Source organism: Panthera uncia, chromosome F2 (assembly GCF_023721935.1).
Source record: "Panthera uncia isolate 11264 chromosome F2, Puncia_PCG_1.0, whole genome shotgun sequence".
NCBI classification, from domain to species: Eukaryota; Metazoa; Chordata; class Mammalia; order Carnivora; family Felidae; genus Panthera; species Panthera uncia.
The window spans coordinates 2480554-2502609 of record NC_064812.1 but is presented as its reverse complement, the minus strand read 5'-3'; the positions used below and the strand labels follow the sequence as shown (position 1 = coordinate 2502609).

General features: G+C 61.6%; 1 protein-coding gene across 2 annotated transcripts in view; it reads right to left on the bottom strand.

Annotated features, from left to right (window-relative positions):
• The window catches only part of LOC125924368 (maestro heat-like repeat family member 5), a 61494-nt gene that overhangs the window by 6681 nt on the left and 32757 nt on the right, over nucleotides 1-22056 (bottom strand). For both annotated transcript variants that reach the window (XM_049632858.1, XM_049632859.1), the window contains 11 exons: nucleotides 21124-21219; nucleotides 19487-19591; nucleotides 18032-18167; nucleotides 17559-17731; nucleotides 15095-15244; nucleotides 14154-14308; nucleotides 9164-9323; nucleotides 8011-8192; nucleotides 2318-2455; nucleotides 1732-1846; nucleotides 794-937 (listed from right to left, as the gene is read on the bottom strand). In XM_049632858.1, the coding sequence (XP_049488815.1) occupies nucleotides 794-937; nucleotides 1732-1846; nucleotides 2318-2455; nucleotides 8011-8192; nucleotides 9164-9323; nucleotides 14154-14308; nucleotides 15095-15244; nucleotides 17559-17731; nucleotides 18032-18167; nucleotides 19487-19591; nucleotides 21124-21219 (1554 nt within the window). The remainder of the gene's footprint in view (nucleotides 1-793; nucleotides 938-1731; nucleotides 1847-2317; nucleotides 2456-8010; nucleotides 8193-9163; nucleotides 9324-14153; nucleotides 14309-15094; nucleotides 15245-17558; nucleotides 17732-18031; nucleotides 18168-19486; nucleotides 19592-21123; nucleotides 21220-22056) is intronic.

Genomic DNA, 22056 nt, shown 5'->3' with positions numbered 1-22056 from the left:
TGGATGGATGGATGGATGGATGGGTGGATGGATGGGTGGGTGGATGGATGGATGGATGGGTGGATGGTGGGTGGATGGATGGCCGGAGGGGAACCCTGTGCCCAGACGTGTGTTCTCAGCCTGGCACTCATGGGCAGACACTCTTACGCCTCCCATTTCACAGATGTGGACACTGACCCAGGCCCAGAGAGCTGAAGAAACTCGCAAGCTAGCAAGTGCTGGAGGACAGGGTGGCCCTGGCGTCCTGGTGTATCACCTGGGCGCTTAACCACTGCACGGGACCCTGGGAACCCACCGTGGGGGCAAGGTCGGGCATCCAGGGCCAGAACGATTTTTGCCTCTTTGATGATGCCCCCCACCATTCACTATGGGAGTGGGCTGTTCCAGTGATGGTGGGTGCTGGGGGGAGGCCAGAAGGGGATGGAGAAGACAGGTGAGCAGTGGGTGGGAGGACCCCCATCTCTGAGATTCTTGGGGGCGTTCCCCTCTGTGGACTGGCCTGGGTGCCACCTGTGGGCTCCCCCTAAGCACCTGTCATCGGCAATAGCACTGTCCCTCTCCGGGTGTGGACGATACAACGTCCCCAGGGAGCAGCCACTCTACCCCTTCCCCAACCCTGCCAAGGAACCATCCCCAACTGCAGTCCACCAATAAGGACACCGAGACTCAGAGAGGTAAAGTCATGTGTCCCCAGCCACACTGCCGTGAGGGACGGAGCCAGGATTCCAACCCGGTAGGCCTGGTGGGCACGTGTGTGTGCGCACGCCAGCTCTGAAGCCCCTCGGACCCTTACCTTCTCCGGGTGGAAAAGGATGTTTCCGAGGCCCTGTAGGCTCAACACGCGGACCTCGGGGCTGGGATCCCTGAGGCTTCGGGCCAGCACAGTCAGGACGGCCTGTCTGGGGAGCACCTCCAGCAGCGTGGGGCTGTAGAGGAACTGGGGCAGTCCCCGAGGGCGGGCGGGTCAGGCTCTCGTAGGGAGCCTCCGCGTGTGTCCGGGAGCAGGGCTCCAGGCCCGGGGTCTGGCAGGGGTGTTGGGGAGGGCAGCCACCAGCACCCCCGGGGGTATCTTGGTTAACAAGTAGTTGAATCCTCTTTCCCAGCTGGATCAACTCTTTGATGTCTCGCTGCGGAAACTGAGGCCCAGAGGGGGAAGGGGTCTTGCCTAATGTCACACGGCAAGACTGGGGCCAATGGCCTGGCTCACGGGACACCTGTGGGGACAGAGCCCCGGGGAGGGTGGCTTGGACCTCCCTGCTGGTGGCGGGTGGGGTGGCGAGTGGCAGCAGGCTTTGACTTGGGTTTCTCCCCACTGAGGTCGGTTAAGGACATGCCACACGGCACCCCCCCTCCCCACCCCCAGCCCAAGCCCTGCCGTGGCCCCTGCCTCAGTTGCAAAGTCTGCCACGCCCAGCGACTGTCTTGCTCTAACCTGTGCCCTCTTGGCTCAGGGCGACCTGAGCCCCGCTCTGCCTGACCGACCAGCTCTGTAGGGGTGGGGGCAGGGACAGGTGGAGCGATGGGTTCGCCCGGGCCACTGACGGGGGGGCTGCTAAGTGGGGGACCCAGCCCCAGACTGTGGACCGCCCTGGAGACGGGAGCGGGAAGGAACGGGTGTGAGGGGTCCATCTGGCGGGGCCTCTGCCCACGAAAGGTCCTGATGGGGCACCGAGGTGGCTGGAGGAGGGGGCTGGGTCTGAGGGGCTCCCCTCCCCCTGTCCAGGCCGCTACCTCGACGAGGATGAGGATGGCCGTCTTCCGCTCCCGTTTCTCCTTGCTCTGCAGGCTGGACAGCAGCTGGCTGGTCACTGCCTTGATCTGCCTGCAGTGGTTCTGAACCATGGCCCTGGGGCGAAGGGAGGAGGGCAGGGGGAGGGCAGGGGGAGGGCAGCGTGGCAGGCTCGACCTGGCGTCCACCCTCCCACCATCACCTGACCCAGCTGGGGCTGAGCGGCCAGAGCTGTCCCTGCGGGTGGGTGGGCCCCCATTCCCTTATGTCCCTCTGTACCCGCTGGCCACCCACTGGGTTCCGGGCCCGGACTGGGCCTATGGGACACGAGGAGCAGGCCCCTAGGCGGCCTCCGCAGGGGTGGGGCTGGGAGAAGACACCCGTGTCCACAGGCCCCCGGTGGGCGTGCACGTGGCCAGGCACCGGGGCACCGACTTCCGTGCCAGAGGGCCGTGTGCGCGCACGTGTGAGTTCGCGGGGCCGTGCTCACAGGCGGACCCGAGGCGTCACTGTGGTCGATACACCCAGCTTCCTGGACAAGCAGTGGCCCGGCTCAGGCCCTGGCCCCTGCCCTGGCCCCGCTCCTACCTGGCGAGGAGACCCACGCCCTGCGGGTAGGTGCGGGTGGTGGCAAAGAGCTCCCAGGCGCCCCGCAGCTCCAGGTGGGCGAAGTCCTGCCAGTGCCCCGTGGTGGACAGCAGACCCTTCAGGGCCTCCAGCGACGTCCTGCCGGGGAGCAGAGGGGGTCACCGAGCCAGCCCTGCCCCCGGCGAGGGTGCCCCGCCGCCCTGGATGGAAAGGGACATTCCGGCTCCTGTCTGGGCTCAGGGCCCCAGTGGCCTGGAGGCCTCCCTGGGGGTGAGTTGTGCTGGGGGAGGGGGCAGCGTGAGGACACTAGGGCCCGGGCCTGTGCTCTATGGTCAGTTGCCGGGGCCAGGGCCTGGAGGGTGCCCCCTCTAGGAGGGAGGGTCTGAGATGGGATTGGTGCACAGTCAGGGTCAGGTGTGCTTGGAGAGCCTCAGAGGACACGCATCGCGTCCGTGGCTGGCTCTCCAAGGCTGCAGCTCGGGGGACAGGGCTGGAGAGTGCTTCGGAGATCGGCGGTCTCCCAAGTCACAGGTACAGAGGGTCCCGGCTGAGCCTTAAAGGGATGGTGCCCTTTGAATGTGGGGCCAAGAATACAAAGAGGGCGCTGCAGGGAGGGAGGAGGAGAGCTGGGGAGTGTGGCGTCACAGAAGCCCAGACAAATGTCCGTTCGGCACTCCTGACACCCCTCTGCTTTCAGAGGACGCAGAGAAACCAGGTTCTGCTGGCCGCATGCACACGCGAACTCAAGAAAGTTTGCCGGACACACGGCAGAGCGGGATGGCGAGCTCGAGATCCAGTGCCCTGTCTGTCCCGGTCACACGCCTGGCCGGGGGCAGCAGAGGAGAAGAGCAGCGAGGCCCCTGGCTCCACACCTGCACCGTGACACCTCGGTCACGGGCCTAGGGCTGTCCAGGCACTGCAGGCAGGACACAGGGCGAGGGCCCAGGAGGACAGGCCCGGCTCCCCCCACCCCGCCACCCTGCGCCTCGTCACGTCCGTCCTGGCCCCACGCGACAGGTCGCATCGGCCTGGATGTGTGAGCCGGCTCCCGGAATGAGGCTATCAGCGAGGACCAAGCACGATTCTGAGCAGATTTGCCAAACCGAGTGTCCCGGGGTGGAATTTCCAGGGGCCTCAACCCAAACCCCGGAAGCGGGCCTGCTGGAGCCCACGGAGACCCTGTTTGATTCCGCGTTTTCAGGAAGCGCCACAGTTTTCTGAGCGGCTGCACCCCTGTACGTCCCCGCCACGGCGGTTGTTTTCTCGAAGTGGCCTTTGTCGCCGGCCTCCGCCGCCTTGGCCATGCGTGCAGATGGGCCGAGGCCAGCAGGGAGGGTGCAGGGGTGAAGCCTGCCCTGGACACTGGGCTGGATTCGTGTGTCTGACCTGCCGATGCCTCAGGCCCCGACTGCTGCTGTTCCCAGGAACACGACGCGGAAATGAGGCCCGGCCTCCTCTTCCCGACCTGGAGTCCAGACGCCCTCTCGGGAGTCCCCTGGTCACATGTTAGCTGCAGGAGGGCAGCGCTGGGTCTCCCTCACCTGGACATTGCCCACTCTGACCACCCATCCCCAGTGCCAGTTGGACCCTGCCACTCCCTCTGCATAGAGCCCTCCGTGGCTCCCCACTGTTCGGTGTGGAGGCCGCTTTCAAGGCCTCCCTCCTGTTCCCGCCCCGCTTGTCCCCTCCCCCCAAGCCTCTGTGCCCTCCCAGCCCCCACCCAGGGACCTCAACCATCAGTGAGGTCTCAGCCCAGGTGCTGGGTCCTCAGGGACTACACGATAGGTGGTCATCCTCTGTGGAGGTGATGACTCTCCCTCAGGGCACTCTGCACAGTGTGTCAAGCACCCAACTGTCACCGGGCTGTCACCTGACCCCCATGTGCGTTTCCATGGGGCTGTGAGCTCCCTAGCAGAGGGTCCTGCCTCTGGTGATGAGCGTGGTCTGGGACACAGCAAGCACCCGTCGGTATTTAAGTGCTGCCAGTGGGGCACACAGTGGTCCCCCTGCAAGTGCTGACGAGGTAGCCCTTCTACCTTTCTTTTCCTCCAAGAGCCGCAGGGAGCATGGAGCGGGAGGCAGGGGCACCGCCGAGCCAGGGGCCAGGGGCCGGGCTTGGCCAGGAATGGAGGCGGGTCTGGGCAGGGCTGTGGGGGCCCCGGGGTGGTAAGGAGAGGACAGGCGGGACCGAGTCCTGTGCCTTCTGTCGGCCCCTCCCTGCTCAATCCCTGGGAAGTCACATCTCCCTGCAGATCCCAGGGCCCCTGCCCACCGGGCAAACGGACAAGAAGATGCTGGGCCTGGGGTCATGCCATCGAACCCTTCACCTTCGCCTTGACCGAGGCCCGGAGTGTTGACCACTCGTCCAGGGCCGAGTGCTCACAGGGGAGGTTAGGATGAGGTCTTCGATCTCAGATCCGGGACCGAAGAGCATATCGTTATGAATTGCTCGTTTGCTCCTTGTCAACTGCCAAAAACCAGGACTGTGAACAGTGTTTTAAACAAAGAGCTTTACCTTGAAAGCTTAAAGTTTAAAAGACAACAAATTGGAAGGAGGTGAGAAACAAAAAGGAAGCACCAAGTACTGTAGGGAGGTTCCGAATGTTAACTTTACATATGAGCTTCCTAGAAGCCAGGGCAAAAAGGAAAATATGTTGGCTGTACTTAGAAGTGGTCCAAGAGAGTGTCTTTGAAATAAAGAGAAATCAGATGCCCCATGAGAATGAGAGAGTTGGTCCATGATGGAGAAACTAAAGGGATGAGAAGTCCTTCATGGGGCAAGACGGGTCCCAGAGGAGAACCCAGCCGAGAACTGACCAAAGCAGTTAACTCTCTAAAGAAAGAGGCTTTGTTTGTCAGAGATACAAAGGAAAGGGACCCAGAGGGAGGGCGGTGGTGTCTTTGCAGCCCTGCTGGGGAAGGGGTGCCATGCCCACCCCCCACTTGCTGGTCCCAGAGGCTGGCCCAGCTTAGCAGGGTGTCAGAGACTTCAGAGGCTTGATCCTGCCTCACTGGGGTGCTCCCTGGTATCTGGTGCCACCCCCATGCTGCTGGGGGCACCACAGACAGGAGGCCTCTCAGCAGCGGGTGCCCCGATCCCCTCCTTGGCCTGTGTCCCCCTTCATGGTGCCACATCCGCTGGGCGTCAGACCCTAGACTGCAGCGGTCGCTGGGTAACAGTGGCTGCCTGTGTCCCCACCGTCCCGGACTATTTGCTGGCCCTGCTGCTGGTTGGCCTGCCCTTCCTTTGGGCCCTTCGGGTTTTCCTCCGGGCAAGGGGGGCTCAGGTCCTGTCCCAGCCCCAGGGAGGGTGTGGGAGCCCCACCCGGTCAGAGCCCCATGTGCCCCCGTGGCCGAGGCGATTGGCTCACGGGTGAGCATGTGATCCAAGACCGGCCAATCAGAGCCGGTGGACTATGCCAGGCAGGGGGGTCGGAGAGCCTGTCCCTCAGTTGCTTGGGCCACCTTCCTCCTCCCTGGAGAGGACTTGCCCAGAGAGAGGCTGCGGGGCTGAGGTCCGGGAGGGAGAGGCCAGTGCTGCCTGAGCATCTCCAGCCAGCTGGCCTGGGTAAGAAGCTGACAGGTGCCCCGGGGAGATGGACAGATACCCCCTCCCTGGGGGAGACAGACAGATATGTCCCTTGGGGAAACCCCAAGTCAGACAGACAGATACCCTGGTTCCTTGGGGGAGACAGAGGCCCTCTGCTCCCTGGGGGAGCCCCAAATCAGATGGACAGACACCTCTGCTCCCTGGGGGGGACAGACAGACACCCCCACTCCCTGGAGGAGCCCCGGTGAGACAGACAGACACTCTGCTCCCTGGGGGAGCCCTAAATCAGATGGACAGGCACCCCTGCTCCCCCCGGCGAGACAGACAGACACCCCGGCTCTCTGGGGGCTTCCGGTCTACGGGGCACAGATAACAGTTGTCAGGCAGTGGCCCTGGGAGGGGGAGCGGCAGGGTAGAAGTAGGACCACCGTTTTAGAGAAGGTGGTCGGAGACCCCGGCAAGAAGTGAGGGTATCGGGGGGAGCGGGACCAGGGAGTGAGAGGCCCCGAGGCAGTCACACGCGGGGTCTAAGGAACAGTGGGGAGACGTCAGAGGCTGGAGCAGAGGGTGTGAGTGAGGGGCGTGTGACAAGAAATGAGGTCCCGGAGGCGGCAACAGGGAGCCAGAGGGAGAGGGGCCTCGGGGCCACCGCGAGGATCTGGCTTTTTCTGAAGTAAGTGGGGAGAGGCTGGGGGTCATGAGGCCTTGGATGTGTTTTGACTGGGATCGGGCTGTGGCGTGGAGGGCAGGAGAGCGGCGGGGGGGTGGGGTGGGAGGTGGGGCAGGGGGAGCTGGAGGCTGGACCCGGGTGGGCAGGGGCAGGGCTGGGAGGGGGGGTAGCAGACGGAGGGAGTTGGTTCATTGCAGCCCCCTCCTGGCCCTCCTACCTACGTTCTGGGAGGAGAACGTTTTTATTAGCTTATTAGGGAAGATTCATGCATGTCGCACGGTTGATGTGAATAAAAAAAGAACTTTATGCGCATTCGAATTCAGAAGCAATACGAGAAGAAGTGGCATTTTTTTCTCAGTGACGCGCCTTGGGGAGAGCTGTTAAAACTGACAAATTACGTGAAACACATCATAATACAAACAAATGAAAAGAGTCGGTCCCTGTGGTTTTTAAAGACTTGCTTGTTGGGTTTCTCAAGACACGACCTGGCGTGGAGGGAGGGCGCGGCAGCCGGCCCCAACCGTGGCCGAGCGCCACGGGGGCGCGGACCCTCCGACGCAGGCCCCGTCCACGCCGCTCAGGCCACACCCGCCCACGTCGGTGCAAAAGTGTACGGGGCTCAGAGCAATGCGCAAGGCGACCCGGAGGGGCGTCTGCCCTCACGGGCTCAGCGGTGGCCAGGGGGACACCTCTGCCATCCCACGGGCACTAGCTCAGCAACTCGAGGGCATTCTGTGTGTCTCTGGGAAAGCCTCTGACCCTCTCTGAGCCTCGGTTTCCTCATCTGTACAATGGGGGAGGACGAGAAACATCTCGCCGAACCCCCACAAGGACCACATTCAGGAAAGACCCGGTGCCCCGGTGTGGGCAGACGTTAGGTGCCGTGTCCTGTCACCGAGGATGTCTGCTGCCCAGCGACCCTCGGGGAGCAAGTAAACCAGCCACATGCCTGCCCTGAGTCCCTCCGCGTGACTGCGGCGCTGGCCGTGACGGTGCTCGGGGGTCGACTCTCCCCCCGCCCACCCCAAAGCTATGTCCAGGTCCTAAACCCCATACCTGTGAGTGTGGTCTTAGTTGGAAACAGGGTCTTTGCAGATGCAATCGAGTTAAGATGAGGCCCTTAGGGTGGCCCTAACCCATCATGACCGGTGTCCTTACAAGAAGAGGGAAACTGAGCCAGAGACACATGGCCGAGGACACCAGGTGACAAGGAAAGCAGAGGCGGAAGCAACGCGTCCACAGGCCAGGGACACGGAGACTGCCCGCAGAGCCAGGAGAGGAAGAGGCAGAAAGCGTCCTCCCCGGCAGGCTTCAGAGGCAGCACGGCCCTGCCGACACCTTGAACTCGGACCCTGGCCTCCAGAACTGGGACAGTAGGTGCCTGGTGCCGTGGGGCGTGCCCCTGCTTTCTCAGCCCTGGGAGGTCGGGGTCTTTGCCTCACCCCTGCAGGCGGAGCCTGAAAGCCCCCCTACCTCTGCGGACTGGGCGTGGCCAGCGGCTGAGCCTCCTGGCGGGGCTGCGGCTCCTCGGGCAGGTTCAGCTCCGAGATGTAGTGCGTCTGGGTGAGGAGGGCCAGGAGGAGCTCTGGGTAGGCCTCCTGCACCGCCTTCTTGAACTCTCCGGCAAACTGCAGCTCATGGAGCAAGTTCATGGCCTGGCAGGGGGCAGGGGACACGCTGTAGCTCCCGAGCCTGGGGACGGCGGCCCGAGGCTTCCCGTGCCCACCGGAGCATTCGATCCGGAAGGTCCTCAGGGTGGGGGGACAGCGCTGAGCAGTCAGGACAGAGGGAGGCCAGGGCTCGGGGTGTGGAGGGACACAGACAAGACCCCCCTGCTGACCCCGTGCTGCTGTGTGGTTTCTGGTGGGAAGGGCATTAAGGGGAGGGGTGGGGGGCCGCACGGGCACGGGGTGGACCCCCCCTCTGCGGCCACGTTCAGACGGAATCGAGCCTGGGGGCTCCGGGTGGGGAGGGGCACCTGCGGGCTCCGGGCTGCTGCTCAGGGGGCTTTAGGGGTGGGGGGGGGTGTCTCAGCCGGGGAGACAACAGGGTCGGCCACGGCGGCTGCCTCGTCAGAGTCCAGCCGTGGAGGACAGGTGTGGCCGTGCTAGGAAGTGAGCTCCCCGCTCCTGCGGCTGTGTAAGGAGGAAAGCTGGGCTGGGGGGATTCCTACAGGAGGGCGGGGGCTGCAGGAGGCGGCCTCAAAGGTTCCTCCAAGATCTACAGCCCCAGAGCCCAAGTGTGGACGGAGGGGTTCTCCATCGCCCCCCCGCCCCCGCTCTTCCTTGGCCGGAACCTGTCTCCTGGAGCCCCCCCGGGCTGTGAGGCCACCCACACAGCGCGTCCGGCATCCTGGGGACACGCCCCTGTGACCCAGGGCCCTCAGCAGCCCTGCAGGACCACCGCCGTCCCACTTCAGGGGGTAGAAACAGGCTCCGTAGCACCGCCCCCCCAGGACGTGCTCAGCCCTTGGCCGTGCCCCTTCCCCGGCCCAGAGACGGGGCTCCCCCTCCCCCAGCCTGGAGCACAGCGGGTGCCCTGGATGCCACCGGCGTCTGCACACGGGAAGCCGGTCTGCCCGGTGGCGGCTGGGGGCCGCGTCGGGGCAGTGGCTGCAGAGACTCACGGTGAGCGAGTGCAGGTAGGTCTTATCCTCGGGCGGGGGGCTGCCGTCTCTGGCCCCGGGGGGCAGCGGCCGCTCCTGCAGCCAGGCCAGCAGCGTGGCCACCACCAGGCGGCTCACGGGGCGCTCGGCCCCCAGGGCCCTCCACAACTGGAAGGCGTGGCTGTGGGCAAAGAGGGGCCGTGAGGCCAGCCCTGCTTGTGCTCGGCCACAGCGCGGGCCACGGTGAGCGGGGTCTTAGGCGCCTGGAGTAGTGGGGGAAGGGGAGGGGGAGGGAGGAGGCTGGGCTGGATCCGGGGGCCTGGGGGGTGGAGGAGAGCATCTTGGGGTGACCGCCTTCACCACGAAGGGCGGTGTGGACAGGTGTGTGTGTGTGTGTGCGGCCTGGGGGATGTGCCATGGACAGCGGGCCAGCTGCCCCTGGTCCGTGCTCCTGGGTCTCACTTTCGGGGTCTGTCCTCCAGGCTCCTCGCACCCCAGCTACAGACTCTGAGTCTGTCTGTCGCCCTCAGTGGCTCCAAAGTCCGGTTGACCCCTGCCCTCCGACCTTTGCCGCTCCGGGCCTCCACGTGTGCTGCGAGCACTCCTCCCCCGCCCGGCCTGCACCTGCTCAGCCGTTGGCACTTCTGCCTGGAGGCCTGCCCCGGCTGGCTCCTCCTGGCCTGGGTTTGCTGGGGTCCAGCTCCCCGGGCCTGACCTGGGTCGAGTGGGGGCCATCAGAGCTTTATGCTAACTTGTGTTCATTTTGCAGATGGGGACACTGAGGACTGGAGAGAGAGAGAGAGAGGACTGCCCTGATCGGGGCCCTGCCTTGTGACAGAGCAGCTGGGGCTGGGGGCCAGGCCTGCCCGGTCCTGTGACCTTTCCACTTGGTCCGAGGCACTGGCCCGTGACACCTGGGGAGGCAGGGTGTTGGGGCTCCCGAGAGGTCGGTGACCCTGACGGCCCTCTGTTTTCTGTGCTACGGGGTCTGTGGGCCTGTGTGCTGGGTAGAAGCGCCTGGAGGGGCGGGGGTGGGGTCCGGAGGCCAGAGCGGGGGCCTGGATGAGCCCCCACCCCAGCGTTCAGACAGCCCTGGGCTGGGCAGGCACGACAGCTCTGAGGCTTTCTGAGACTCTGAAGCATAGGGTGGGGCCTAGAAAGAGTGCGGCCCTTGCTGTCAGAAGGACGTGGGCCCAAGTCCCTGCTCTGTGCCTTCACGGCCGTGTGACCGAGGGCAAGTCTCTGGGGGCAGAGCCTGCCTGGAGGGACTTAGGTGACAGGCTTCTTCAGGAGCGAGGGCACCCAGAGGCCACGGTTTCTACTTTGCTCTGTCGGCACGTGTGTGCTCAGCACGGTCACGTGTGGGCAGTGAACTTGGGGACAGAGCAGTGACAGAATGGGTAAAATCCCTGCCCGTGTGGGAGCGACCCCTACTGCGCGGCTCAGCCAGCAAGCAAGGGCACGTCAGACCAAGAGCACAGAGCAGGGGAGGGGAGGGGGCCGCAGGAGACAGCGGGAGGGCGCATCTGCTGTGCTCGGTTTCTAGTGGGGCAGCGGGGAAGCCGTCCCCAGGACGGGACACAAACAAAGACCCGAGGACGTAAGGGGGGAGCCATGTGGCCCTGGCCTCTGGCCCCGACTCACAGCCGTTGTTGGTATGTTCAGGGTCAGCATGGTCGGGGTGGAGAGAGTGGGCCAGCTCACGACCTTATTGGCCACTGTCAAGGTTTTGGATTTGACTTCGAGTGAGATGGGGCCACCGGAGGGCTTGCAGCACAGGAGTGAGGGGGTCCGACTTACTAGTGAAGCCCTGTTCTGGCTGCTGGGAGGGAGGGGTGGACATGGCCAGGGACTCCGTGGCAGCCAGCGATGTCCTGACTAGGATGGTGACAGGGCTGGGGACACAGGGGTGAGGGGGAGGGTGTGCTGCTGGGATCCTTGAGGATGGGTCTGGGTGTAGAGAGGAGAGTCAAGGGGACCCTGAGAGCTTTGGCTAGAGAAACTGGGTGACAAAAGGGACAATGAGAAAGAGAAAAAGTTAAGGCCCTACAAGAGAAAAAAGAACCCACCCCCCCAAACACTCGAAAAACCCCAACTGGAGGACACAGGCCCCTTTCACTGCCACGAAGACACAGAATCTCCTAAATTATCTGGACTTTGCTACACTAAACAGAAGAGGGTGCCATTGAACTTGGAATCCTACAGAACACACTACTAGGGTTTTATAGGAACGGGAACAAAACGAACAGGTCCACAGAGGTGTTGCAACAACAACAACAACAACAACAAAACCAAACCGAGAAAGACGGTCAGTTCACAAGAGAGGAAACCCCTCCCTAAAGAGCAGCCCGGGGCAGACAAGGCCGTGAGGCCACACGGCCCCTGCAGCCCCACGGACTCCAGCCGGCACCGACAGATAGGAAAAGCCACCTCGAATTGTCGCTTCAAAAAAAAAAAAAAGAAAAACCGCAGCGAAGAAAGGAAAAGGGAGTGGACTGAGTTCCAGGAAGAGGTGGGAGAGACGACATCATCTCACAGGTGGAAAAAACGCAAGACGCCCAGAGGGCTAAGACGGAAGCTGAGGGGCATTGAGGAACAGCAGAAAGATGCTCCCAGGGGAGGAGCAAAGAGGACAAAGTACTGCAGACAGAGGGCGGGCCAGGGACGGACGGCACTCCGATTCCCAGTCTGGAAGGAGAAACGCAGCAGGGGATCGGAACTGATATTTGAAGCGATGACCTAGAGAACTTTCCAGAAACAGTAACAGCAACGGCAGAAGGCCTAAACCTACATAGTCAAAGAGTCTACCAGGTCCCTGCGAGAATTAACACAGAGTGATCAACTCTGAGACATTTCTTAATAAAACAGTTACATTTCGAAGGTAAAGAAACACGCTCCAAGGTGTCCAGAAAGAAGGATCTCTTGCAGGGGCGCCCGGAGGGCTCAGGAGGTCGAGCTTCCGACTTCGGCTCAGGTCATGATCTCGCGGTTCGTGGGTTTGAGCCCCGCGTCGGGCTCTGGGCTGACAGCTCGGAGCCTGGAGCCTGCTTTGGATTCTGTGTCTCCCTGTCTCTCTGCCCCTCCCCTGCTTGTGCTCTGTCTCTGTCTCTCAAAAATAAGTAAACATTAAAAAAAAAAAGACCTCTTGCAAAGGCAAACATATTTACAAAGGCAAAAAGATTACTGTCATTAGACTTAATAGAAGAAAGTGTGAACCAAGGATTTTATGACCAGCCAAGCTGTCCTTCAAGGCACATGACTTGTGACACGCAGGTGCCCAGGGCAAGCTGGAGCTGGCCACCCCCCCCCCCCCAGCCTGTCAGAGACGGGCTCGTCCACTTAGGACAGGACTAGGGCTCTCCAGGGGAGGCGAGGGGGCGCGTGTCGGGGCCAGAGCTGAGCAGAGTGCCGACTTCGGCCAAGTGAACATGTGCAGCTGAAAACACAGGAGGAGAAGAGGGGTGGCACAGAGGACATCAGTCTCGCTGCTGGTTTTATGGGCAGGTGGCCGGGAGGTAGAAGGTACCCGTAGAAGATGGACAAAGCAGACTACGAAAGGTGAACCCATAAATGGAAAAAAGGATTAAGGATCATTTTCTTAAATGGAAAAAATGATTAAGGATCAAAGACCACATCTCCCGTAGAAAAAGAAATAGAACAAATAAAACACACACCAGGACGGGATATGAGGATGGGGTAGAGACTCCACAAGCCAGTCGTATTGATCAGTGTGGAGGAAGGACTTAGCTCCCTGGTTAAAAGAAACAGACTTCCAATTTGGATCACAAATCGAAACCGGGCTCCACGCTGTCTGTGGGACGACAGACACACGCGGGGCCGACGCGGAAACGTAGGCGAGCACAGGCGCACCTGTTGTCCTGAGAACAGACACAGTGGGCTGCGGGCCCTCGGAGCATTACATGTGACAGGGCAGTGCACTCGATCATGCCCAACGTCACGGCTGCTCAGGAAGCTGTGTGTCTGCACAGATCCCATGACAACCACCTTTACGAGGTAGAAGTTGCGGGAGGTGGAGGGGTCCGTGGATAGAAGTGCATTAGAAATGACTTCAGCGTGCTGTTCTCAGAACGAGACAGATCCAAATGGACATCGGTTAAATACATATACAACACAGTCAATAGGGCAACTCTGAGGATACGCTTCAAGCTCTGCGCCTGACGATGGAAAAGACACCTTCTTCTCGGGGGCCCGGACAACATTCGCAACAGCTGTTCAAAAGATCCTCAAATTCCATCAAGCAGGTGACATTCTCTGTTCCCAATGCAAACACACACACACACACACACAAAACAAAGCAAAACAAAACAGACCCTCCAGAACCCTCGAAATTACGAACAGCAGCGTGGAAAGCGGAAATCTTTCTGGAAACAAGTCTCGGGTGCTGGGAGCTGGAGCGAGCTCTCTTCCGGTGCCTTCTGACTCCTCAGCGGAGTGGAAGCAAGGCTGGCAGCCGAGTGCGGTGTCAGAGGTGCGGGGGGCTGGGGGGGGGGAGGGGAGAGCTGCAGGAGGGTGGCCGGGAATGAAAAATGTGTGCTTTTTCCTCAGGGGCAGGTGTGAAGGTGGAGTGCAGGGTTGAGGGCGGGGTTTCTGGCAGCCGAGTGTGGCTGGCCCGCCTCCAGACTCAGGGTGGGGGGGGGTCTGAGGGCTTCGAGAGAAAGCCAGCCCCACCCAAAAGGGCCGAGGTGACCACCGGGGTGGGGGAGGGAGAGGAGGTGTTGGCTGGGGTCTTTCAGGCGCGCCTGGGGTCCACGAGGCGACAGGTGACAGGGGCTGGGCCGGGGTGTCCTATGTGGCACGGGATGGTGGGCAGTGGCCCCCCGGAGCCGGCCTCAGGAGGCGTGCAGGAAGCGAACAGATACGCAGGCTCCCTCCCTGCACCCAGGCCTGTGGGGGTCCCTGTGGGCCGCTGTGAGGGGGCAGGCAGGAGGGAAGAGCTGGGGGTGGGGCCCTGTTCCCCGCCCGGGGGAGGATGGAGGGTGGGGCCGGGCACCTGTCCAAGGGTATGGAGGGGTCCAGGAAGGTGGCCACCAGCTCCGAGGTGTGGTTCCGGGCTAGCAGGGTGATGGCGTGCAGGGCGACTTCCTTGGCTTGGGGGATGTGGACAGAGCAGAGCTGCAAGTGAATGGCTCGGCCCAGCTTGGCAACCTGTGCAGGGAGGCAGAGGATATAGGGGGGAGAGCTGGTCTGATGGGGGAGGCCAGCCCTGCCCGGGGAAGTCTGAGGGGAGGCACGTCCCCGCCCCGGATGCCTGGTCAGAAGGGGAGTCCCAGGCTGAGGGGAGAGAGGTCCCACCACCTTTTCCCCTGGCACGAGAGGCCCTCCAACTCTGTCCAAACATTGCCCAGTCACCGGAAGGCTCAGACACACCGGCCTCGTCACCTCCCGAGCAGGCCACTTGGGCACACGCTGTTCTGGGAGCCTGGAACGCCCCTCGCCTTCCACTTTCGGTGCCCTTGCTCACCCGCCTGGGGCTTCCCCATCTGCAGGACGCGTCATCAATCGTCCTTTTCCCGGGGGCCACTCCCACCCCACTGGGTGCACTTCCTATGTTGTTCAGTCCTTATCTGTCCGTGTCTGCCCCACCCATTGGACCGGGAACTTCTGGAAAGGTCTGTGCCTTCTCCTCCCCCATGTGCTACGCCAGAGCCTGGAGCAGTTGTCCCATCAGCGCCCGTGTGCCTCACGAGCCTGCAAACACCACTCAGGGCCCCAGGACACCTGCTTGGGCCGTTTGTTCATTCGTTCATTCATTCGCTCACTCATTCATTCAGTGGAACTTGTCAGGGTGGGGTCTGTGGCTCCCCCATCGGGGCTGAGCTCGGGGACGCTGCCTTGGCCCAGAGATGCTGGCTTCAGGTGCTGGCTGCCGGGCGTCCCTCTGCCCCCAGACCCGTCCCGGCCCACCCTCAGCGGGTGCCCCGGCCCTCTCACCGTCTCCAGCTCGGCCCCGTGCTCCTGGATGGCGAGGAGCAGCATGTTGGCGGCCGCCTGCACGTGGAAGGAGCTGGGGGATCCCAGTCCGTCGATGGCTGTCCAGATGAGGTCGGTCAGCTCTGCCACCGTGAGATGCTTCATGACCTCCTGTACCGGCAGGAGTGAGGGCAGCCGTCACTGTGGGTCACGCGTGCCCAGGTGTCCGCTCCTGCCTTTGCTTTCCCTTTCCCTTTGCTTCAGGCCACTCGGGTTTCTGAGCACCCCGTAATTCTGAGCCCCTCTCCTCCGGGACCACACGTGATCACCTGCACATGTCTCTGAGCCAGCCACGGCCCGGGGGCAGGAAGGGAGAGAGTGATGCCCACGGTAGGGCAGAGGCATGGCTCCCTTCCTCACTCAGACCCAGTGCTTGTCCTGGGACCTGCACGGCCCCGCCAGCCTCCTTTCCTCCCCTCCTCTGCCCTGTCCTCGCCTCGTGGGCTTCCTCAGCTGCCAGCCTCCGTCCCGCTGGGTGCTTGCTCCCCAGGCCAAGCCCCAGCCCTCCTTCCATGATTTTAAGAAAGAGCACTTGAACTTCAGAGTTGTGAAGGGTCTTCAAGGTCACCTGGGTCACCCCCTAGGCCCAGAGAGGCGCGTGGATGCCCTTACCACGGCATAGGCTGGCTCCAGAGCCCAGGGCTCCCGTCCTGTGCTAGGGCCTCCCCAAGAGCCCAACTGGCCTCTGCCCGTGTTCTCCCAAGAGTGACTCTAAGTCCAGACCGTGAGCCGCTTGGGGTGATAAAGAGGCTCTGGAGGAAATGCAAGGTGGTGGGTGGGACCCCTGCTCCATAGCCTCAGACTATAGTCTCTGACAGCCCGAGGCTGGCCCGGGTGGAACCTTCCAGAAAGACTTCGAGCATTATTGCTCAATATGGTGGCCACCAGCCACACGTACCTATTTAAACTTAAACTTAACTAACATTTAAAACCTCAGTTCCTCAGCAGCACTAGCCACATTTCCAGTGCTCAGTACTGGGTACCTTGGACAGTGTGGACAGAGACACTTGTATCCTTTCGGAAAGTTCTACTGGAAGGCTCCGACTGGAGCGTCTGATAGAGGAAGATAGAATGCTGGTGACAGGGGCTGACAGAAAGGTTTGAAGTCTGAAAGGATGTTGAAGGAGGTAACATGTTTCTTTGCATGCTAGCCTATTTGGTGAAATGTTTGAAAGTCTGTTAGGATGTTTGTATTTTTATTGGATATAAAAATAAGTGTTAAATAACAGATGTTAGAATATTCATTAGAATCATTATTCTAAGATTTTGGTAAAATGTCTGTGAGAATATTAGGATTAGCTGCTGGTTAGAATGTTAAAATAATTTTAATAATTTTAATGGAATATTTGTAGCCCTTACCAGCTGCGTGCAAACGCTTCTTCATTTGGTTCAACTTGATGGGTATCTATCAAAGGCTGGCTCTACCACCAGGCCTCGCGCTGAGCCCTGGCAAGACCCTGCCTCTGGCCTGGAGTGCCCAAGGTCTAACAGGGGGAGACCGATCAGTACGCCAAGGACAGGGGTCTTTGTCAGTCATGGGCTCAACACCAGGAAGGGATGAGCAAAGTCACCAGGTGGAGACATCACGGACTGCCCACTCCGAACATGAAGCTCCAGGAAACATGGCTTGTCCAGTTAACACCAGCATCCAGCCCACACTCAGTGCCTCAGACTCGCTCATGTTCAGAAGAGAACACAGATCAGGCACAGGATGTCACAAAGTTACGGGACCTCCCTGGGGTGATGAGAGGGGCCTTGGGGGAACTGCTGGGCTCCCCCAGGCTGCTGACCGAGATGCTGATTGAGGTAGACCAGGTGACCGTGCAAGAGGAGACGTGCTCTGCCTTCATAGGAGGAGGGTCTGGCTTCTGGAGGGTTGAGAGGCCCCCCGGGAAAATGAGGAATTCAGGGATATTTCTGCAGAATTCTCATCCCGCAAAAGCCAGACTTACAGGGAAGGGTGTCTACCCTGGGAGCCGTCCCGACACCACCATTTACCGGGTGCTCATGGTGGCCAGGACTTTACAATGCCAGCCTGCTCATTTTACGGAGAAAGCTGGGAGCTCAGAGAGGGGAGAGGGCTTGTCTACGCTGCACAGCCGTGGGGGACAGAGCTGGGACTCAGGCCTGGGCTGCTGACCCCAGGGTCTGTCCCTGGTCTCTCCCTCCAATCCCCCCTCCCCCAACTCCCAGGTCCCAGGCCAGGGGCCACGGACTTCTCCAAACACTCTCAGTTAACCACCAGAGACACAGGTGAGATCCCGGCCTTGGTTTTTTAATACTTACTCCTGGCTCGGGGTCTGATCCCCCCCAGGGGTGCAGTAGGGCCACCCCAACAGCTGGAAGTCCTGTGGTGGGGGGTCGGAGCAGAAAACGGCCAGGCCTCCCCCCACCCGGACCTACCCACCATTCTAAGGGCTTTGACCTTGATGACTTGGGAGCTGCCAAGCTGGAAGATGTGATCCTTCGGGAATGCCATCTCACGGGGGGTGGGGGGAGCTGTCTGCTGGTCTCCGCTGCTCCAGATGGGGGCCCCATCCTCGCTGGCCTGGGAGAGCTGCTTGGGGGCCTGCGCCTCCACGTTTGGAAGTTCCCTCGCTGGCCAGGGGCGGGATTGGGCGAGGGTGAGGGCGGGGCAGAGGTGGGCTGGGGTCTAGGTTGGGACAGGCAAGAGTTAGGGTGGGGTCGCGTGTAGCCAGGGTCAGGCCTGTGCCCTTATGGGGACGGGAGTGTGAGTGTGCCTGGGGGCGGGGGGGCGTTCCAGGGCCGTGGCTGGGGTTAGAGGTGGGTTTGGGGGCAGATCTGGGATGGGCTGTGTTCAGCAGTGTGGGTGTGGTCTCAGCTGAGGCTGTGGTCAGGGTGGCCGTGGGTCCACCGTGGTGGCCCTCGGAGGCTCACCTCTCTGGAGCATCAGGAGCTGGTAGAGGTGGCCCAACCCTTCCAGGCTGGAGTGCCGGGTGGCCTTGTCAGGGTCCTGGCACAAAATCCCCAGCATGCCCACCAGCTGCCCAGTCCTCCTGAAGTCCTCTTTGGCCTGCAGCGAAAGTATGGGAACCACAGAATCCAGACCCTACCGTGGGGTCTCCCCTCTGCTGTGCACTCACCCCAGCTCGGCCAGCATCAGAATGCATCCCCTCCAACCATGTGGCAGGGCTGGGACTCAGCTCTCGGGACCCCAGGCCCAGGCTCTGCCCACCCAGTCGGGCCGCTATAGTCAATAGCTCAGGGCACAACTTAAGGGGCTGACCCCAAACTCAGAAACGAAGAGAAAGAATACTTTAATGCAATATTTAGAAAAGTCAAAATGAATGTAACAATTCCTGATGCACACAGTTTCAAAACTGTACCTAGAGACGGTCTGGCCCTGCATTACCACCACCTTACCTCATGGTGCTTCACTCTCCTGGCCCTAACCCCCGCCCTGGTTTCAATAAAACGTTATTTATAACAACAGGCAGCCAGCCCACAGCTGCCGCCATTTGCTGAGTAGATTGCTTCAAAACACCACCTTATTTATCTTGATTGTGGGGTGTTTTGGTGTCTGGGTAAATTTTGCACCCCAGGTCAGCGCCTCACTTGCCCCGGTCGCAGTCCGGGTCCTGGGTTGCGGAAATCGATTTTGAATGAACTGCAGGCCCCTTGAGCCCCTCTAGAGGGGTCCCCCTCACCCTGAGAATGAAGGAGGCGTCTGTGCAGGGAGCGCTCCCTCCCGTCCTGCCCCCATGCCCACCTCTCCGCCTTCATTAGAAACACACCCCGGCCGGGCAACGTTCAGAGAAACTAATTTTCTCAACGTCCCACGAATCTCCCTAAGGAATTAGTGCTGATTTTGGCTGATAAACGCACAAGCGCTCATTCCCTGATGGTGCCGACTTCATTCAGCCCAAGGGCTCCAGCGACAGATGGCAGTTAGACTGTGAGGCATGACTCGCTGGGGGTCGCGGTGGATGGCGACTGTTGCTGCAGTCACCACTGACCTGGACTGGGGCAGGGCCTCACCCCTCTGAGGACTCATTTCCTCCCATTTCATGGGTGAGACCCTGAGGCTCAGGGCGTAGAGGAACCTGCCCGAGGCTTCAAAGCACGTTGACAGGAGCCCAGCCTGCTGGGTCAGGGGTCCAGGCATCTGGGTTCAGAGCCCAGCTGGGAGGACCTGAGCAGGGGGCCCCAATCTCCGCCTGTTCCCTGGTGTGGTAGAAAGGGGGTTGCATGGGCGTGTTGTAGGGCACTGTCCTGGTGCTGCCCTGGTGGCAGAGGTCCAGGGGGCCTGGAACCCCACGAGCCCGAGGAGGGTGGCCTGGTTGGGGCTGCAGAGGGGCCGTGGGGCGCGGGGCCTGCGAGCTGGATACTCACATCCAGGTAGAGGTCGTGGCTCAGGAATCCGAGGAGGGCCACGCAGCTGTGCACAGCCCGCTGCCGCTCGTGTGTCTTCTCCGACGCCAGCCAGGTGTACATGTGCTGCGGGTGGGCAGAGGCAGAGAGGGGGTGCTGCAGCCGCGCACCCCCGCGTCCCCCGGCTCCGCGGGGCCACCCCCTGCTCAGCCCTGGGCTCACCTCTCGGCTCAGGCCCCGACCCCCAATCGGTTAGCTGGCCAGCAAGGCTCCGCCCCGCCCGGGACCCAGGCCACACCCACCCTGGCCGAGACCACGCCCGGTCCAGCCACGCCCCTCACCTCCGGCCCGCCTCCTCAGCAGGGCCCTGCCCACCCCGACTCAGGCCTCGCCCACCCTGGTCCATGGCTCCCCAGGTCTTGCCCTCCCCTGTCCCTCTGCTCAGCCTCTCCTGACCCCTCTGCTCCAGACAGCTCTGCCAGAGAGGAGAGGTCGTTTCCTGCTCAAAGCCCCTGGAGGCCCCTGGGTTTGAACCCCTTTGGCGACACGCACCCCTGTACAGAACAGTGCTTTTCTGTGCGCAACATAATTGCACGGAGTCACAAAGGGATACAAACACATATTGAAGCAGTTACACTGAACAGTTTTAAGCCAAATCTGAGCCTCTTTGTTAAAGCGACGGATGCTTATAGTCAGTGATTCTGACTTCGGATGCAGGAAACGGTATTTGGAGATTCTGTGACCCAGCAATGTCCTATGACCACATCTGTGACTTCCATCGGTGGCAAACACAGCCACTCCCGGCACTGCTGTGGTTTGTCGCCAACATTGCCAGGGGGAGGGGACACACTACTTTCCCGGTGGGGGGGAAGGGGGTGAGTGAAAATGCAGACATTTCCCTCACCCCCGCCAGGCACACACCTGACTTCCATCGGTGCACCCAGCTTGGGGGCCCCTGCTTCTGTGGCTCCCCTCGCCCCCACAAGGCCTCCAGGCTGGACCTAACCTAACCCAAACCCCCCTCCTCACCCTCAGCCGCCACCTTAGCGCCCTCCCCAAGCTGCAGCCATGCAGAATCTCTGTCTGTCCTGATCCTGGGCTCACACAGGCTGCTCACCCCTCGGCCGGGCCCTCTGCCTGCTGGGCCCTTCCCTTCCCTTCTCTACCCCATGACCTCCTCGGTCCTCATTCAGGTGAAGTCCACTGGCCCTGACTTCCAACCCTCCCAGCTGAGCCAGTGTCCTATCTCTGGTTCCTCCCCTGCCCCTGGACTGTCCCTGCCTGTTGACTGGTCTCCCTCTGGTCAAGGTGAGAGGGTGGGGGTGCTGGGCTTGTGAGAGCCCTCCTCACAGCTGGAGACATGGGTGCAGAACGAGGTCTCAGGGGAGGGAGGTCAGGTCCCAGCCTGCTTCGTCAGCAGCCCCCCTCAAGTGTGGCGCTCAAGGCCCACTTCCCACCAGGTGCACCTGCCGTCCTGCCCTCCAGTTCCCCCAAGCCGCTGTGATCCCTGAAGATGGTCAGCCCTCAAGCCTCCAAGTTCATGGGCCACTCGCCACCCGGAGTTCAGACCCTGCCTCCTCCGGGCACCTTCCCTTGTCCATCCTTGGCCCGGCCTGTGCCGGCCCCGCCCCTGCACTGTGCCAGCCACCGCCCCTCACCGAGAGCAGGAAGTGCAGCTCGTTGGCCGTAGGGTTCTGCATGATGAGGCTCTGCAGCATCTGGTCCAGGGCCTCCAAGGTCTTGTTGTAGAGGGTCTGTGCAGGGGGGTGGAGCAGGTCAGGGCAGCCGCCAGGCCCCGGCTGCGATTGCGGGCCAAGGCCTCCTGCAGGGCCCCAGTGCATTGGCCTCTCCATGGTAGTGGTGCCCCTTCCTGCACACCCCCGTGGCCAGGCTGCACACCACGTGCGTTCACACCACATCCAGGAAGGGCCCCGGCACAAGCCCCATTTGGGCAGCTGGGAGATTGGGCGGGGGGCAGTCTGGGTCAGACCTGCCCAAGGTCACAGGTTTCTCTGTGGCCAAGGTAAGTTCCTTTGCAGCAGGGCTGGCTTCTCGGGCAAGCAACCTGCGCGAGACCTGGCACCCAGAAGGATCCTCGAGTGCTTGGTTTCCTGCTTTGCGGTCCCATCTTGAAATTCTTCCTAAGCTTCAAACAAGGGCCCGCATTTTCATTTTGCATTAGTTGGGGCAAATTACGCAGCTTGTCCTGCCTCCTGGGTCTCACACGAGACCCCCAATGTTTGCTGCTCGGCTCACCGGGCGTGCTCATGGAGGGAGCCAGCCAGAGAAAGTGCCCAGCCCGCCTCCTGTCAGGGTGCGTCAGAGCGGAGCCCTGGGCGCAGGCTGTCCACCCCCTGAGAGCCCTGGGGAACTCACTTCAGCTCTCTGAGCCCACCTTGGTCACGTGAGAACTGGTTGTGAGGTCAGCCCCACCTACTGGGTGCTGATGCACATTGAATGGGAAGGAGCAGGAGCCCCCAGCCTACCGTCTGGGACCCGGCTAAGCTCCCTAGGTGAGCCAGCCATGACGTTGTCATCTGGCAATGGGGGCACTTTAGGCTCCTGCAAGGTTGGAGTGGGGACAGGCCCTG